Source organism: Perca fluviatilis, chromosome 13 (assembly GCF_010015445.1).
Source record: "Perca fluviatilis chromosome 13, GENO_Pfluv_1.0, whole genome shotgun sequence".
NCBI classification, from domain to species: domain Eukaryota; kingdom Metazoa; phylum Chordata; class Actinopteri; order Perciformes; family Percidae; genus Perca; species Perca fluviatilis.
The window spans coordinates 31,119,292-31,139,729 of record NC_053124.1 but is presented as its reverse complement, the minus strand read 5'-3'; the positions used below and the strand labels follow the sequence as shown (position 1 = coordinate 31,139,729).

Sequence of the window (20,438 nt, the reverse complement as noted above, 5' to 3'; positions counted from 1 at the left end):
TTTAAAGAGCGTACACAGTCACTGTCATTTAAAGCTATATTTGAGTTTTCTAGTCTTATCGGTGAATCTCTGCAGAGCTGTTGCTGTTAAAGGACAATTACGATGTAATGCATGCACCCTAAATCTTAAATCTCAGACTATACTGATATTGCACTAGTCCTGCCCTCTCTTTAATTGTTATTGTATATTTCTTGTAAAATTGTAAATACTATTGTATTGTTATACTGTATACTTAACAGTATTTATATATATATATTTATATATTTTTTTTCTTACTGTCCTTTCTGTCAAGTGAGTGTTGTACTTTGAGAGCAAAGATTAACTGGAGTCAAATTCCTTGTTTGTTTTATGCAAACCTGGCCAATAAAGCCGATTCTGATTCTAATGTTACTTACCTCGGGTTTTCTTCTCCCCTGGAGTCCTTATGCTTTCTCGCCACGCAAATGTGCTCGGATTGCGGCGGCACCTGAATTAGTGTTTGCAGCTGCCGCTGTGGTCCTTCTCGGCGCCCTGCTACGCCCCCGCACTGCTGCTCCTAATAGTACTGGTCATAGATCCGTTATCTTTATTGTTGCTAGAATTGCCAGTGTGCATCATGCCAACTGCTATAATCTTTAGGAATCATATTTCTGTATATCTGTATTAGTGTCTCTGTGTCCCAACAGGTAGCGGCAGATGTCTGAGGTTTCTGCCTGTTTAAAAGAAGTTTTGGTTACACTTTACTTGAAGGTATCTACACAGGAGTGACATGACACTGTCGTGAACGTGTCATAAACAATATGAACAAGTCATAAATGTTTATGACATAACGCTTCTTTTAGTAAGTGTCATTCGGCTTTTGTCATGACAAGTTAGGGGTTAGGGTTAGGGTTCATTTGTCATGACTGTGTCATGACAGTAGCTATGTTTCCATCCACACGTTTTTATCCGAATTACGTGATATCGAATGAAAAATGCCTTATGGAAACAGTAAAATTCGATTGAATTTCATGAATATCGACTCAAAGGAAATATGTTCGGTCTCATCGGATTTTATCTTTATCGATATATATGGCTTATGCAATAAACGCTGATGGAAACGTTATTTACCGAATAAATTAATGAATTGCGATTGCCACAAAATGAAGAAGAAGAAGTTTTAGTTCATTTCCGCCCAGTATTTCCAAACTCGCAAAGGAAATGACCAATAAAGGTTACGACAAGCTGTGGGACGTCCTGCGGAGTAAATGGAAGGCGCTCAAACGGCGATACATGTCTCAAAAAAGAGAGTTGTCTCGCAGCGGTGCCGGAGGGAAAATAAAAGGCAAGTTCCACCTTTTTGATGAGCTGGATCAGATCCTCGGCCAAAGGCCCATCATAGCTTTCTAGGCTTCTAATATTAACAACAACTACTTTTGTCTAGCAAAACTTTGTTCGCAAATGTTTGCTTGAATGTTGTGCGATTCAGTGCGAAAATGAACGGAAACACCTTAAAATGTCTCAAATCAATTCGATATACCAATTTAATCGCAAAACAGCATGTGACGTCATTACGCAACAGGTTTTTATTCGCTTTAAAGCCGTTGGATGGAAACACACTTCCACCGGCTTTATTCGCATGAGTTTTTTTACCGAACTTCAGATAATTCGATTGACAAGTGGATGGAAACTTAGCTACTCTCATGTGTTCATGACGCTGCCGTATCCGGTCGGCAAAACTCCGAACACATCTTCCTTTTTTTAAGAATGACTTCAGTGCCGTTCTTTGTTCTTTTCTCAAAGAAAAGCTGAACTCCAAGTCTTCCAGAGTCGTGGCCAAAGCCGATTCCAAAGACCGCTGTTTTCAAGTAGCAGGGAATTCACGCGGAACCGTCGCAACTCTGCCGTCATTATGTTAAGCCCCGCCCACCGACTCTATACACTTGATTGGCCTGACTAGAGTTTGGATTTTCCAGCTCGCAAGCCAACGGAGAGTTGCTAGACCAGTGGTTCTCAAACTTTTTCGGTCATTCCCCACTTTGGACAAGGGGGAATTTTCGAGCCCCACCTGCCCCCATCGCCCCAACACAATGCTAATGAAATACGCAACAAGCTTAAAATGTTCCAATTTATTGAAGTAACAAGTTGTATCGAAATGCAACTAACTATCTACATCAAGTTCAAAAATAAAGAAAATAAAAGTGCAGCTGTGTCAAAATTTGTATCAAGTTCAAAAATAGAAAAGAAATAAAAGTGCCACTTTGCAGTCTGTTAAAAAAAGGAACAGAAATCCATTTGGCAAGAAAGGTCTATTCTCCCTGTATTAGTGGCTGCAATGAGCCTGTTTTGCATTGCACAATTTCGGGGGTGATCGGTGTAATAAGCTGTGAGGACGGTTTGCTCTCACACGCGCTGCATTTATAGTCACACACACACACACACACACACACACACACACACACACACACACACACACACGTGCAGTCACTCTCTAGTCTAGAGGAGGCGGGTATGGCTGCAGCCTGGAGCGTATCCAACGGTAAATTCAGAGGGTCAAAAATACGAAATCGAATTATTTTCCAGATTGATTCACGGGTAAATCCACGGGCGTCAGTTTGGTTTGAAATGTGCTGGGGACAGAGACGCATTTAGAAGTACATTTCCAGAAGTGCTGGGTACAATGACGAATTCATTATTTTTTTTTTCTCTTTTGCGCAGGTCATGTTTGAAAGACGCTGTCCTGTAGCTTACTAATGAATAAAAACGTGGTTTAATGTACGTAAACAATGATCAGTGATTACCAAATTTCTCTCTCATATTGCTCCTCATAACCACTGTAAACTTTCAGAAAATCAAACCCAAAGTCCAATTATTATGGACGTTATCTGACATCTGAGGCGTTTCTGCTTCACATTTTCAGCAGGGCAGTGGAGCGGCTGTGGGTTGACTCCCAACGGTTCTCATGGGCTTTATAACGTGGTTTAATGTACCAAAACAACGATCAATCAGCACATTTCTGGTTAGATGTTTTTGACAGTTTTCAGTGGTTAGCCTGGATGCCAGCCGAACTTAGCCCGGCCCACAAAATTCGAGGTCGGGAAGTTCGGTCTGGACTCGCTCCGTTGAGAAGCAATTATTACCCGAACAGGATCTGTTCGGACCAATCAGATTGTCGGACAGATGATCAACAGTAACAGAATCAATCACGTCACCAAAGAACGCTTGGGTTGGATTTGTTTACATCAGGTGGCTGCCGCTGGAGAACTGAGATGTGTAGATTCCTCCATCGCGTCTGTTAGGCCTACAGACGATATCGACAGCGCATTCATTTTAAAATCCTCATCGGAGGAGCCTCAACAACTGCCCGAAAGCATGGTGGCGTTATATGGTGGAGCGAGATAGAGAGAGACTGGAGAGAGAGAGCGTTATATGGTGGAGAGAGATAGAGAGAGACTGAAGAGAGAGAGCGTTATATGGTGGAGAGACATAGAGAGAGACTGAAGAGAGAGCGTTATATGGTGGAGAGATATAGGCCTAGAGAGAGACTGAAGAGAGAGCGCGTTATATGGTGGAGAGACATAGAGAGAGACTGGAGAGAGAGAGCGTTATATGGTGGAGAGACATAGAGAGAGACTGAAGAGAGAGAGCGTTATATGGTGGAGAGACATAGAGAGAGACTGAAGAGAGAGCGTTATATGGTGGAGAGATATAGGCCTAGAGAGAGACTGAAGAGAGAGCGCGTTATATGGTGGAGAGACATAGAGAGAGACTGGAGAGAGAGCGCGTTATATGGTGGAGAGACATAGAGAGAGACTGGAGAGAGAGAGCGTTATATGGTGGAGAGACATAGAGAGAGACTGGAGAGAGGGAGGCCCAGCAGCGCTAGAACAAAGCCATGAATCAGAGAAATAAAATGTTTTTTTCGCCGATTCATCTGTAGAAACGTAACTGTAGCAAGCATGTCACTATCACTAACGTTATCCACATTTATATTTACACGCAACAAATGATATATCCAGCTTCTAAAAGTCGGAAGTTAGAACGAATGCATTGTGCAAAAAAAAAAAAAGGAAAATTTCCTCCCGTTTGGCGCACCCCACCTGTCACGTCTCTATTCCCCACCAGTGGGGCGCGCCCCACACTTTGAGAACCGCTGTGCTAGACTGACCCTGGCTGCAAATTACATTTGCCGCCGCAAGGGTGCGTCTAGATTTCTAGGCTTGTATTTGGCTGGTAAATGGTGCTAATTTTGAACCCTGATTGGGTCTTATCGGTCATGCCGTCTCGCTCTCTGAGACTAAGCTACTTATGTTACCATGGCAACTACCGGCAACGGGCAGAGTATACACGCTGCCTCCTTTGTACCCCGTCACGCACATGCCCAGTATACCAGAATGTAGAGGCGATGTGCAGTTTGGCCGTGTTAGTTTAAACAGAGATTACTTCTTCTACTGGAGCTATACAAAAAATAAGAAATAAAAAGTTACTCACCGATCACAGCGAAGGAAATGCCAGGAGAAGGGACGACGTGGCCGGTCTTTGCGTTGTTGGCCTTGCATTTGTATTCTCCCATTTCACTCCCGAATCGGTGTTTTTTTATGACTTCCAGAGTCAGGAAAGGACCCACGTTCTCCATCATGTGATGGTTGTGGTACCAGGTGAAGGTGGCGGGCGGACTGGAGGTGGCTGAGCAGGACAGGGTGAAGTTGATATTGGACGCGATGAAAAGATTCAGGTTCGAAGCAGTAATGGTGACTGCTTCGGGTCCGTCTGTGCAGCAGCAATACATGAAAAAAAGGGGAAAAAAAGTTCAAGTTAAATGTAATGTAGACGGTGGTCATGATTTTCCTCAGCAGGCTAAATGAAATCCACATGGCTGAAAGGTTTCTGGTTGCTCCATATGACGAAACTATGTGATAACACTGTTGAATATCTCGATAACGATATTACTTACAATCACTGGTGGAATGTAACTAAGTACATTTACTCAAGTACTGTGCTTGTACTTTACACTGTACACATTTGAGCTACTTGTACTTTCGTTGAGTCTTTTCTTTTCATGCCACTTTCTACGCTCTACTCCGCTAAAATATTATATATTATAATATATATTAATATTATTAGAAATATTGCACTTTTCACTCCACTACATTCATCTGACAAAAAAATGTAGTTCATAAAATCTGATGTTTTATTATAACTTAAACTAGCCAACAATATAACGGCCTACTAGTCCAGCTGAAATGAGTAGGCCATTACACACACAACTGGTTGGATCGTTTCCGGTTTCTTAAATGGGAGGATTTGTCTGCATCGAGTACTTTTGATACCCTAAGTACATTTTCCTGATGACCCTTACATACTTGTAGCAGAGTATTTTTACAGTGTGGTATTAGTACTTTTACTGAAATAAAGGATCTGAATACTTCTTCCACCCCTTCTCACGATTAAACAAACACATAATAAAGTGCACACAGTTCTGCTGCTTTCAGTATCCTGCTGTAATACAAGTTGCTATATGAATAAAAAAAAAAAAACATAATTTCCAACATTCTTCTATTGAACACTGAATTGAACACAAAAAGTCACCACTAAAAAAGAACGGCAGTTAAATTTCAATGTGCCGTTGTCTACTGATAGTTTCTTTCAACTAACAGAAACGATCCCCGATTGTCTTTCGCGATATGCCGCAGCCTTTCGCCATGTGTTTATTGCGCCAGTTGAAAATAATACAAAATAAAAACGATATATCGTGCAGCCCTATTGACTTACGGTACACCTTTTCATTGAGGATGTCCCGAACGACTCCTAAATATCTGCTGTTAGCGAGTGGGATCTGATATTTCACATGTACCTGAACTAAATATGGCTCTAATACATTGAAACAACAGCTGCAGCTACTGAATGTGTGAATCATATTCTCCATGAGCTTCTTTAATCAATTACTAAAGGTCCCAAAAAAAATATTACGTTTAGACGCTTGGATTTTTTATCTAAATGAAAGCTTGGCTAACTAGTTTTATTTATTTTTTTAATCCTTCTAAAGAAGTAAAAGTGTTGTGAAAAAGAATTTCAATTGCACATCTTCAGGTTGCCACTGTATCCGAATAGGAGTGACTTTTACACACACACACACACACACACACACACACACACACACACAGACAGAAACACACACACGCATACAGAGAAACACACACACAGACACACGCACGCACACACAGACAGAGACACACACACACGCACACAGACAGACACACACACCCACACATACAGACACACACACACACACACATATAGAGATACACACAGACACAGACACACACACACACACACAGACAGACACACACACCCACACATACAGACACACACATACAAAGACACAGACACACACACACACCCACACATACAGAGACACAGACACACACACACCCACACATACAGAGACACACACACACACACACACAGAGACAGAGAGACACACACACACACATACAGAGACACACACACACACATACAGAGACAGAGAGACACACACACACACACACATACAGAGACACACACACACACACACACACACACCACCCCGCTGAGCTGAAGCCAAAAGCTTTTGATTAATTAATAACAGGGTTAACCACCGGTTGGTGCGGTTTCGCTGCCTTCAAGTTAGTCATGGGGAAGGAGTGGAAGTGCAGGCCACTGTGTACACAGTGTGGTTTTACTACAGGCTGAGAGGCAGCACCCTGCAAACACACACAGTAATCTAAATCCCAGGAGTCACACGGCTACCAGGCGGCTCTAACACCCGTTTGTACCTGCGTGTTTTAGGAATCTGAGCCGGTGAAAAGTTCAAACAGTAATGCATCCGGCAATAAATGACAATGTGATTCAAACAAAACCAGTAAAACTATTTCAAACAAATGATCTGTCTGGGTGTGAAGGAGTGACAGGGACTGACTCATGCCTGACCTTGTCTCTTGTCCAACAGGCGTGGAGCTCACTCGATGATGAAACGCGGTGTTTCAAACAATGCAGGATTTAGAGTGGAAGGGTAAATAAATGAATGGGGAAACGGACACACTTACAGAATAATATAATAAAAGGTCTGAAGTAGTCTCCATTACAGAGTTTGTCCACTACAGAGAACTGACAAGTTCATATGGACTGTAAAATGTTAGTTAGTTAGTTTATATCTGGGTCCCAATAAAGAAATAAAAAAAGATCCATATCAAGTATATCAGTATCAGGTATGGTTGGTTAATTGTAAATTTGCGTTTGTTAATAGAGAATTCCGGTGCAAAATGAACCTAGGGGTTAATAACACGTGTGTACCGAGTCGACCGTTCTTTGGGATATATTTTCATGCTAATAGCTAATTAGCTTATTACGCTAGTCGTCGGGGCAGAATTTTCTACACCACTAACAAGGCTCAAAATAGCACAACACTTCCACAGTAGCATAATGAGGGTCCCTACATGTAAACCGAAGCATTGAGAACTTTGTAAGTCTACAGACAGTTTATTAAAAAGATAGTGGTGTAGAAATAGCGATTTCTTTTTACTTTACCCTCTGCCCCGGCGACTAGCGTTATAAGCTAATTAGCGGTTTGCGCTAAAACTGGTCACATTCGATTAGCATGAAAACATATCTCAGAGAACAGTCAAACTCGGTACACACATGTTATTAACCCCTAGGTTCATTTTGCGCCAGATTTCTCTTTTAAATAATTTACTGCTGCCCAACGTATTGGTTTTAGGTTTTGTGTATAATTTAGAAGGTCTATTTTAGCTAAAACACTGCAAATGTTATTCATTGTGTACGCTGCTGGACCTGGGGAACGAATTTCCTTCCTTCACGCTGAAATGAAAATAAACTAATCTAAATCTGAATATTGGCATCAGGTTTTTTTTGTAATTTTTGTATAAGTACTTTTAGTTGAAGCGGTGTTCTTCGAGTTGCGGTGGCTATCACTGCTCATGCTAACCAATTTGTGTTTTCTCCAAACACGCCGGGAGGAGTTACCAGGCAGAACACCAGTGGCACGTTCAATCTCAAAAGGGTGCGCACCGTTTTGCTACGGTTTCCGGTTCGAACGACATGTTTCTTCGTCACGGTGTGAAATGGTGTGCAACAGGCTTTACGGCAGTGGTTCTCAAACATTTTTCAATAACTTAACCCCTTTAAAATATTTCTCTAGCCAAGTCTCCCCTGACCAGTGCAAATAAGAAATTTGGTAGGAAAAAAAATAAATAAAGAGGTACATTACAATAACAACAATTTTGTAACTGAAGAACACATAAATGCTACACTTCAAATGTTTAGAATGTATCACAAAATACAGTCATTATTATTGTGTTATTGTGTTATTTTAGGAATTATGCATTACGTAAAAAAAAAAAAATCTCACGTACCCACTGCAGTACTTCAAAGTACCCCTAGGGGTTTGTGTACCCCCATTTGAGAAACACTGCTTTAGGGTATGTTTTCTCTCGTTTGGTGGGTGTGTCAGAGCTGATACCCAATCAGCAGGGATGTGTGTCTAAACCTGTGGTAATTAAAAGGCATTGGGCTTGCGCATGCAACAGGGTGTTCAACTCAACCCTGTTTCGGTACAACTAAACGTTTTGCTACATTTTGTCGGGTCTGAACGTGGCCCAGCCACGAAGGTGCGGTACTTACAGTAGACGGTGAGGTTGAAGGGGGCGCTCGTCTGGCTCTGCAGCTGGTTAGCAGCTGTGCAGTAGATGGGACCAACCAGGTCCGTCCTGAGAACTTCTGTGATGGTCAAAGTACTGGACTGTCCCATCTGGAATTCAATCCAAAGCAGAAAGTTATACGTTAATGAAAAGAAATACTTCAAAACTACCCAGCAGAGTTTTGTAAACAAACTTACTTAAAAAAATTTTTTTAAATATTACAATCTGCATTCCCAATTAAAAAGACATAATTTGTAATTCAGACCAATGCATACATGTAGCACATGCTCCTCTATATATTTAACATCATGCAAACTTTATTAAGTATTACTAAACGAATAATCTTTTGTTCTTATTGTTGTTTGTTTTTCTCCTAAAATTGAGGCGAGGTCCCTTGTATATGGCTTCTTGACATCTCCTGACACATTTCATATTTTGTCATCTGTTTTTTATGCAGACTTGCACGTGTGCGCAAAAAAAGAGAGAATATAATAAGATAAATAAATAGATTGAGTGGGCAAATGGATGAATGCTAGAGTTACGGAAATGAATTGATAAAAACTCTGCATTAGGAATTATAAAATGTGACCTGGATGAATTCATGTTAAATGCATACATTCAGTTTACAAAAAAAATGAATGAAGAAATAACAGATAAAGGAAGGAATGAGATTTTGAGAGTTCGGATGAATGAAGCTGAACAGCTGAATGACGAAAGACCAAATGGGATTCGACCAGGGCTGTACCGAATACCATGTTTTGAGCTTCGACGATTCGGTGCTTTTCAACAGCGAATATTCGAATTCAAAATACCATACAGACCTCTACACACATCCAACTGCTCGGTAATGACTCGACATTTCTCCGTTCTTGGCTGAGATGGACGACATAGCGCTGCATGAATTAGCTAGCGGCTAGCAGACATTAAGATAGCGAACCAAAGATCCTCGATACTAAAGATAGCGCATTTCAAGCAGTGCCAACGGTATGAAACTGTACATACTTCCTGTCTCCTAAAAGGGCGTGGCCTTGTTAGAAAGTGTAGTAAATGTCGTGTGGACGGATGAAAAGTTATATTTGTATAATGTATTATTATTCTCTTTAGCTAACGTCAGATGATTACGCAGCTAAAAGACATATTTAGCATCACGGAGATTAGTTTTGTTTGGGCGTTCACAAACGTTAGCTTCTCTTTGTTGTCGAGACAGAAACAGGCCTCAAACAAAGTACATTTTCTCCCGATGTGTCCGTCTGAAAAATGCCATTTCAGTGTCAGAATGTTCTCGAGATATGTGGCTTGTGACAAATGGGTCCAATATTTACGTTGGTGACTATGGGGCGAAAGAATCAGTCATAACCTGCGTTTACGTTGACTTCATCCGTTGGAATCAATACACTCTAGTCTCCTACAGAGTTTTCATCCCAACGAAACACCACAGTGAATATCAGCCTGCATGCATCTTTGGAAAAAACGAACATTCAAATCCCCAAATTTAAAATCAAAATACCTTATCCAGCCCTAGATTCGACACATCTTCAATCTTCCCCCGGGCTGAGGGTCAGTCTATACACCAAACTAAACTAAACATTTCAAAACACGTGTAAACTGACCTGTTTCAGTGCGAAGCGATTACCGTCCACGATGGGCCTGCTGCCATTGAGCCAGGTGAACTTGAGGAAGGAGCCTTTGGCGGAGCAGTTCAGAACCACGGTGCTGTTGGACTCTATGGCTTCGGGTATGTTGGACGTGATGGTTACACCAGACACCGGCTCTGCAGGGGAGAAACAAGGAGGTTGTTTTTTCCCATGAGGAACCCAAGAATGAAATGATTCTATAGGGACAGAGACGCATTGCGTCGTACTCTGAAAGCCGCGCACACCGGAGGGGAAAACAACTCTCTGCTCTCCGTGGATTTGTATTTCGCAAAGGTTTTCTCCTCACGGATTTGGTCTGCAAGCAAACAACAGGAAAATGCCTAAAAGCTGCTGTGTGTAGCCAACAGGGTACATAACCCGTGACTTAAGTTTTTATAAGCTGCTGACCCGAAAAAAACTGAGCTTTAATGAAGACAAAAGTGGATACTAAGTGAGGAATCAGCAGGGAGAATCGGGAGTCAATGGGATCCTGACACTAAGCTGACAGCAAAACAAAATGGATCCAAAAACACCAACTACCATAGGCCTAACTTACAGGAGGTATGGGGGGGGGGGGTCACAACTCCCCCAGTAATCAAAACTGGCCAGTGCATCCCCCCCAAAAATGATTATATTATTATAATTTCCTTTACATAAATAACACATTTGCACCATAACTTGATGCAGAAAAGGCACAAATTGTTGCAGAAAACTTCACCAGAATGCAGGACGTGAAGTGTTTGATATGCTCAAAATTTCAAGTTTGCTCAAAAGTGCAGATCTCAACTCCCCGTTGAACCCAAAGTTACGCCCTTGCCAACAACACTGCCAAATATTACTCTTCAGCTATATCAGTGTACATTTTTCCCGTAGACATTACAGTAATCAATAGTGTTGTTGAAGAAATCCTACTACTGTGCAATTCCATCATTGTGCAATATCTGTATACTGTGCAATATCATTACTCTCATTGTCCAATATTTACTGTATTACTCAATGAATATGATCACCACTATTGGGCAATATTCAAATAATGTGCAACAACCCACACTGCATATCACACTGTATATAAAAAACATATTATTATTTATATATATATATATATATATAGCGTCACCTTAATCTCATTGTACATGTGTATAGTGACAATAAAAGGCATTATATTCTAAATGAGCAGTCAATAGTAGCATGGCTTAAACGTGGGGGTGGAGAATGTATTAATCCGGTTTCTCTTGAATCAACATTTGAATGAAGTGACTGCAATGAAGACGGCAGAGAGATCCCACCAAGAGACCGGCTAGACTCGTTCTCCATCCTGCTGGAGCTCTGCTTGTTAATTGTACGGGCTGGTTATTTGATGATTAGGCAACAGTAGGCGTGTGGAAATAATGCCGAGGAGCGGTAACCAGTTCTGGCAGGACGGCATCGCAAGGTTCATTCATCCACTAACTTCACACAATGGTTCCTTCGGAGAGGATTTTCATCAGATGCGTTTGATTAACTGTCTGTAAACCAGTAACTAAGTACATTCACTCAAGTACTGCACTTGAGGAATGTTGAGGTACTTGTATATAGGGTTGGGTATCGTTTTTTTATTTTTTTCGATACCTGTGCTAAAACGATACGTTTAAAACTGTCCCGAGCCTGAAGCGGTGCCTGAAGCGGTGCCTGAAGCGGTGCCTGAACCAAAATATATATAATATATTTATAATGTATATAATAGAAAATATAAAAAAGGAGCAGAAAACCACAGTTGGCAACATTAAAGAACGGCTTGTTAATTGCTAAGGCCATATGGTCAAATTAAATGATTGATTAATAACGTAATAACAATAACTTATAACAGTGACTTATTTCACCAGTAAATTGCTGGTAAACGACAAAAACAAGCACCAGATGGGAAAAGGATATTTTACAATAACTTTGAATGCACCACAAGGCTGGCGAGTTTCAAGTGAACGCACCAGCTGTGTTGTTTTTCCGACAACGGCAGCTGCAGTCAGACTGTTAGGTCCCGCTGTTGGAATACTCCACAGGGAAATACAGACACACTTTACACCGCTTAACGTAAGATGTCAGCATTTTAACCGTTGTGTTTAATCCAGCTACTAGATAAAGGTAACGTAGCGTCCCGTGCAGCGATGCTTCTGAAAAAGAAAAAACAGTCAGGCACCGAAATAAGGCACCGAAATTTTCGTTCTTATTCGGTCTCGTTACTACCGTTTACGTCGGAACCGGTGCTCTATTGGCACCGCGTTTTCGGTAACCAACCCTAATTATGGTCAACATTTATTTTTGGTTTGTTTATTTATTATGTGTTTTATATCTAATAGAAATGAGTTGACTTGGCTCCGAATAACACGATTCTTTTTATTTATTTTTTTATTTTAATGAACTCTCCTGATCTCATTGTGTGTAAAGCATCAACAGTTGATTCATCATGATGTATTTGGTGGTATTTCGGTAGGATTGGGCATCATTTTGAGCCGGCTAATTTTCCACTATTGGCGCCGCGTTTCAGTACCCAACCCTACTTGTATTTTACTTGAGTCTTTTCTTTTAATGCCACCTTTTACGTCTACTCCACTACATATTAAAGGGAAATATTGTACTTTTTACTCCACTGCATTAATCTGACAGCTTTAGTTACTTTAAAAATTTTTTATTTTTGCTACTACCCAAACAACATATACTGTAGGCCTACAAGTCCAGCTGAAATGTTTAGCTGATTAAACACACAACTGTTTGGATCGTTTCCACTTTCTAAAATGTGAGGATTTTTCGGCATTGTGTACTTTAACTTTTAATACTTTAAGTACATTTTCAGACGATACGTACATACTTTTACTTAACTAACATTTTCAAGGCAGGACTTTTACTTAACAGTAACAGAGATTTTTACAGGATGGTATAAGTACTTTTACTTAAGTAAAGGATCTGAGCACCACATTGTGGGGACACTGACAGTCCACTGTACTCTGATGCAAAAGGAACACACAAACATTAAGACACTGCTGGTTTTGATGAGAGTGTTTGTCATATCTGTGGTTTCTTTGGTCAGCCACTGTGTGAAAATGCGTGGGAGTGAGAGTCAAAAGGAATGCGGGAAGCATACATGCATGCTCCACTGCCAACCATGCTTCGATAAAGAAAGACTCAAACTGATATCATGTAGTTGACATAAGCCGGAGTGGACACGTTTGCATTAACCAGCGGTGGAAGAAGTAGTCAGATCCTTTACGTAAGTAAAAGAACTAATACCACACTGTAAAAAAAAACTCAATACAAGTAAAAGTCCTGCATTGAAAATGTTAGTTAAGTAAAAGTATGTAAGTATCATCAGGAAAATGTACTTAAAAGAATTCAAAGTGAAAGTACTCAATGCAGAAAAATCCTCACATTAGAAACTGGAAAGGATCCAAAGAGTTGTGTCAATCAACTAACGGCATTTTTCCATTACATGGTACCTGCTCGACTAGCCTCGACTCTACTCGCCTTTTTTGTTTTTCCATTACAAAAATCCCTGGTACCTGCTAACAGGTACTTTTTTTTTTAGATTTTTTTGGTTGCTGATGAGCGGATGGGGCAACACGGAATGAGAAAAGCCATCCACGCTGAGGCGGTACTAAAACCTGCAATGGAAAACGGACGTGTCAGAGCGTCGAGTCGAGCTGTTACCAGCAGTAGAAAAACGCCATTAGTGTTGATCATTTCAGCTGGACTTGTAGGCCATTAGATTTTCGAGTAGTTTAAATCGTAATAAAATGTCGTATTTTATAAACTACATGTGATTTGTGTGCAAAAATCTCAATTTGTAGAGTAACTAGTAACTAAAGCTGTCAGATCAATGTAGTGGAGTAAACATTTTTTTTTTTTTATCTCTGAAATGTAGCATAGAGTAGAAGTATAAAGTGTCATGATAAGAAAAGACTCAAGTAAAGTACAAGTACCTCAACATTTGTACTTAGGTAAAGTACTTGAGTACTTGCCGCTACTGTGACTTTGGGCCAAACTGAGTCAGTCGACTGATCCATTTACTGTGCACAGCCGGGTAAAGCTGCAACGTTTAGCCAATTAATCAATTAGTCGAGCTCAAGCAATAGAAAAATTTATTTGATAATAATAATAACAGCTTCTCGTGTGTCAGCGTTTGGTGCTTTGGGATATCAATTATTCGAACCAAAACAATAAAACAGACGGATGAATTGATATACGGGATCATTACTCGCAGCAATAGAAAATAAAAGTGTGTGTGTGTGTGTGTGTGTGTGTGTGTGTGTGTTCATGTTTAAGGAGCGTGCCACCCAGTGCAACAGGCTCATTGATGTGTTTGTGATAGGATACAATAATGCTTAGTATAATAATAACAATAATAATAAGTATAATAACTGAAGTCAACCTCAAGCCACGATACTTGAAGTTGGGACTCCCATTTATTTATTTATTAATTTTATTTGTTAGGGACCGTATGCAATTTTTTACATAAATGTTGCCATTTTATGCATTGTACCGGAGTTAGCCTTAGGCTAATTTACATCTGCAGTCCCATTGGAGTCGTGTTTTTGTCCACCTGAAGAATCTATGGTCAATATTCTCTCTCTCTCTCTCTCTCTCTCTTTTTGCTGTTTTTGGTCTCTGCCAGCTCCTGAGGGAAATATCCGTCTCTTTAGCTGTTAAATCCTCCACCATGTTCACCAGCTAGTCTGTAATGGTGTGCGATGTCGATATACGCGTTGTTTTCACAGAAGGGATCGGCCCGATCGGCCCAGCATCGCACGCTGGTGGGCTTGCCACCGGCTTTGTTGTCAGTTTCTCTTCACTGACAAGCAGAGAAAACTGCTTGTCAACCGTCCTACAACCGCGAAGGCTGCACCTGATTGGACGAACGCGGCTCGTTTGGAATACGAATAGTTCGCCGAAAAAGTGTTTCTGAAAACATCTGAAGCGCGAAATAAGCTATGCAGGTGCTGGGTCCACCTTCATTTCAGATCGACGAAAGGTCAGTTTAAAAGTTTTTTTCGTCAGCTTTTGAGAGGCGCCGAGCCGGCCGCTCCTCATTTGCATGAGGCTGCCTGGATTCAACTTTATGCAAAACTTTTCTGCTCCCATAGAAAGGAACGGGAAGCGTGGAAATGACACTGACAGTGGAGACACACCGTCACTGTCTGTTTGTTGTCAGAAAACTGCTGAGCATGAACCAAAGAGGAAATGCGCCGCAAAACTAGGAGCTAAAAGAGCCTAAAAACACTGGTATGGACCTTTTACACAGCAGACATTTTGACTTGTCATAGTAGGAAAATCACAGCTGAAATTGATAACCTAATCAGTGAGTCAGCATGCACAATCCCAGGGCCTCTCCTATGTGGAATGCAGCCATCATTAATGGTTTTGAATACACCTGTGCTTTTCCTACTATGACATGTCAACATGTCTGAGAAAAAAGGTCTATAGCTAGTGCTGGGCGATATGGAGAAAATCAAATATCACAATATGTTTGACCAAATGCCTCGATATCGACACCACAACAATATTGTAGTGTTGACTATTGGTGCTTTCACAAAATATTTACACAATGAGATTTTTGATAATCATCAGTAATGTGGATATAATGACTAAGTAGGTAAAGGCAAATAATAGAACAGCTAGAACAGTCTGGTGTGTTCAGAAAATGACATCACTTTACTGTAACGCAGCCTTTAAAACCAGGAAAAGACCACACTTATGCCATATTACGACATCCAAAATCTAAGACGATATCTAGTCTCATATCAAAATATCGATATAATATTGATGTATTGCCCAGCTGTATCTATAGCTGCGGAGTGATTTTCCAAAACTCAACAGGTCTTGATGAACACACAAACAGAAAAGTCAGTGGCTTTGACAGTACTCGCATTACTGCAACATTACTACTATGACGACTGTTACAATACACTTGCACCAGCATGAAGCAGTGAGGTCACAGCTTCAAACAATGCACAAAAAGACACACAGGCACTCCTCCAGGAAACGTTCAGTACCGAGAGCCACGCCCTAAAGTAGCACAGTGCAAGAGGCTGATGGGGTTTTATTTCTGTCTGCTGAATTCAGGCTATAAAGTCACAACTTATGTAACAGGAAAAAAACCTATTTGTTAAACGTAAACGCTGAAGGAATGACTTACAGGTTTTTTTACAGCAAACTGCTCATGGGTGTTATCCGGCACTACGTCACATGAAGTGACAAAATGATCACAAGACAAACACAAACAATGGCTCAACGAATGGGGAAGTCAGTATCAATGTCCCTCCGGCAAGGAATATAGTCTTAGGACAATGGTTGTACCAGAGCAGCTTAGAACGGTAGAAAATATACCGTGTGTGTTCGCTTCGTGTTGAGCTTCATACATGGCTCACTTAAGATATTCTGGTAGGCAGGGATAACTACGGTGGCCCTCATGGACAAAACAGAGAAAACACATTTCACACAAAAAAACATATTTTGCATTCACCAGCGACGAGGAATCATTGCCTTGACTTAATTGTTTTATGAAATGTGTTTTCATGAAACGTGTTTTCTGAAATGTCATGTTTTCTCTTTTGCTGTGGTGTGACATTGGGTTTTCTGAAAGGTTGTTTCGTTTTGTCCTTCAGGGCCACCGTAGTTACCTTCGCTCCATGGCTCTGCACCGCGTTTATTATGGAACCCATTGCAGTTCTGGGCAAGATCCACCCTTCAATTGCATTGCACGTTATAGGTTTACAAAGTGAAAAAGCCCAAAGTCCCCCCCAAAGGGACTTACCATCTCCAACAGAAAACACTGTTCACCAACTGCTCCAAACAGCTCTATTGTAGTCCAGCCTTTACTTCAGAGACAAACGAGGTCACTTTGTAACACACGTTATAATGCTCGCCTAGCTGCTAGCGTGGCACGCCATCATACTCTGCTTCTGACTGGCTAGTAGTCCTTACCTAGGTACTGTCAGGGCACGCCCTCATACTCTGCTTCTGACTGGCTAGTAGTCCTTACCTAGGTACTGTCAGGGCACGCCCTCATACTCTGCTTCTGACTGGCTAGTAGTACTTACCTAGGTACTGTCAGGGCACGCCCTCATACTCTGCTTCTGACTGGCTAGTAGTCTTTACCTAGGTACTGTCAGGGCACGCCCTCATACTCTGCTTCTGACTGGCTAGTAGTCTTTACCTAGGTACTGTCAGGGCACGCCCTCATACTCTGCTTCTGACTGGCTAGTAGTCTTTACCTAGGTACTGTCAGGGCACGCCCTCATACTCTGCTTCTGACTGGCTAGTAGTCCTTACCTAGGTACTGTCAGGGCACGCCCTCATACTCTGCTTCTGACTGGCTAGTAGTCCTTATTGAGGTACTGCACATGTGTGACTCCCAACAAAGATGGGACAGAAGTGCGATGCCTCACTCCGTAGCTAAAATGGAGAGCTCAACACACAGGGTGAAAAGAGGAGCTTTGGAAGTAGCAGTAGGAAGTAGCAAGGGGGTAAGCGAGCATCTGGCAAGCGTAGCTCCTATGGCGCCATTTTGATGCTAACAAGCACTCACCCCCCGTTAGCATCCCATTGACTCCCATTCATTTTGGCTTCACTTTGACAACAAATAACTTTACATCTCAAGCGTTTAAAGACTCTATTTGTCTATTGTTTATTTCTAAAGAAACACGACAATGTATAAAAGGCTCCATTACCTTGTACCTCACGTTATGGCTCCGTAGCAGACATTTTTGTAAAAATAGGCTAACGATTGTGTCATAACCACGCAACTTACTGCCGCACAATAGAGGAATTACCGTGCAGTACAGGAGAAGCTCGCAGGCAGTTTCGACTTACGTTAGCTGTTTAGGTTGAATTACTAATGTTAACTAGCATTTTAGTTAGCAATAATTAGCCTGTGCCTATGTTATCTCCTTACATATACCTACGCTCTCCTTCTCTGTAAGATTGGGAATGATTGAGATTTCTCTTGGCACAGCTACCAGAAGACTTCACACTTTCAGACAGGTTGCTCACGTCACATCGATCTACGTCTTCGAGCTCAGGTGGAGGCTGCGCAAAATTAGATAAAATTGACATGAAAGCCAATTCAGTGGTTTAATAACTCGGTTCTCAAATAAACTAAGAAAAATATTTGAATAATTATGCTGAAGTATGAGTTTTATTACATCTAAACGACTGTTGCAACTGCCCATCGGTACTGTTGCAACTGTCCCATATGGGGACAGTTGCAACATAGGCAGGTAGGCATAGGCAGGTAGGTGACATATATGGGTTTAAAATCTATCTTTTGTCTTTCTAATACAAACGGTTGCTGAGAAACTAAAGGAAATGTAAAAAGTGTTGCAACTGCCCCCCACTCTCCCCTAACTCTCCCTAGAAGTGCTTCTAATATCCTTCACTGGTGTCCGTCCAGAGCAACGGGATCTGTTGGTCCATTCTATATATAGCCTACTGTCTATGGTAAACTCAGGTAATAATAAAATGGCAGAGCGCTTGCGCACAACACAGGGTGTTAAAAAAAAAACGTGTTGTGACGTTTTGTCGGGGGGCTGAACGTGGCCCAGGTGTGGCTTGCGTCTTCGAACCGCACCAGCTTGCGTTATATATATATATATATATATATATATATATATATATATATATATATATATATATATATATATATATATATATACATATATGTATATAATAAGAACTATTTTCCGAATCGTCATGCGACGCAATTGCTCAATTCGGCATATATGTAGCCTAAAGTATTTACTTTTGGGGAAATAAAATCCCCGAATTCTCCGTTAAAACACACCTTCCAAGGCGGAAAGTCAGCAGGCATCATCCCATGTTTCTAAAATGACTCACCCAGAACTCGGAGCTGCGTCTCTCCCGTTGAGGTCGTGCCGTCCGGTGTTGTTAAACTGATGCTGTAGTGCCCGCTGTCCGCAGCCGTCACGGGTCCCAGGTACAAGAAGCCGTTGGTATTGTTAATGGCCGCTCTCCCCGTGTACTGGGCGCCCACTCTAAGCCCCCCTGCCGTTAGTGTAGCAACATTAACAACATTAACCGCATTGAAATTCCAGACTATGACGAGATAGTCCACTTTGCCAACCAGAGTAGTTTGTAAAGTCACATTTGTCCCCAAAGTGGCGTCTACCGGACCGACCGGCAGAATGCTCTGAGTCTGCCCCGCACAGCATCCTAAAAGGAAAAAAAAAAAAAAAAAAAAGTCAGATTCGGTAAAGTTACACCTGTGGTGCCTTTGATATCAAGTAGAGTCATAAATATGCCTATAGTTAGGCTACAGTCGTTTTTTATTTTTACAAAGAAGTTCTTTGGTCCGCTGGTTTCTACACAATGTGTTATTTTAGCATGAATTCAAATAGGCTGCTACACCCACGGAGCCATTTCCATTTAAACAAACGATGGAAACACAGCATACAAAAAATCGAAGGCTATTAAATCGAAGCTTAATCGGAAGATCGATCACACGCAGATCATTTCTTTCTTCTTACCAATAAAAGAGAGCAGAAGCAGAAGCGTCTTAACGTCGAACAGATCCATCCCGGACGGTTCAAGTCTCTCCAGCAGCAGCGACAGAGACGCAAATGCGGCAGTACCTGCTACTTTAACAGGGACACACCCAGACAAGGTGGACACGCACACACTCCCCATGCACACACACACACACACACAAACACTCCCCCTACACACACACACACACTCCCCCTAAACACACACACACAAACACACATTCCCCATTCCATCCTACACACACACCCCCCATTCCTTCCTACACATACACACACACACACACACACCCCATTCCTTCCTACACATACACATACACACACACACTCCCCATTCCTTCCCCCACACACAGACACAGGCACACACACACACACCCTACACACACGCACACACTCCCCCTACACCAACACATACGCGCGCACACACACTCCCTTCACACACGCGCGCACGCATGCACGCACCTCATTGGTATGATGATTAGCCCATTTTTTTGACTCATTTGCATTCTTGTAGTTCACGTTAGAGTTTATATTTAACTCCGTCGGTCACAAGTTTAAACAAATGTAGGCTTTGGTGTTACATACTATTATAAGAAATGCATTGCAAATAATTCAAATCCTAT

General features: G+C 41.5%; 1 protein-coding gene across 1 annotated transcript in view; it reads right to left on the bottom strand.

Moving 5' to 3' along the window:
• si:ch211-264f5.6 (carcinoembryonic antigen-related cell adhesion molecule 5) overlaps positions 1 to 19,941 on the bottom strand; it is a 46,302-nt gene extending 26,361 nt beyond the window's left edge. The window contains exons 1-6 of the mRNA XM_039820534.1: positions 19,801 to 19,941; positions 19,151 to 19,486; positions 10,265 to 10,425; positions 8,638 to 8,764; positions 4,450 to 4,728; positions 4,214 to 4,224 (exon numbers count right to left, since the gene is read on the bottom strand). Of these exons, the coding sequence (XP_039676468.1) occupies positions 4,214 to 4,224; positions 4,450 to 4,728; positions 8,638 to 8,764; positions 10,265 to 10,425; positions 19,151 to 19,486; positions 19,801 to 19,849 (963 nt within the window). The 5' untranslated portion in view covers positions 19,850 to 19,941. The remainder of the gene's footprint in view (positions 1 to 4,213; positions 4,225 to 4,449; positions 4,729 to 8,637; positions 8,765 to 10,264; positions 10,426 to 19,150; positions 19,487 to 19,800) is intronic.
• Between the last annotated feature and the right edge of the window lie 497 nt (positions 19,942 to 20,438).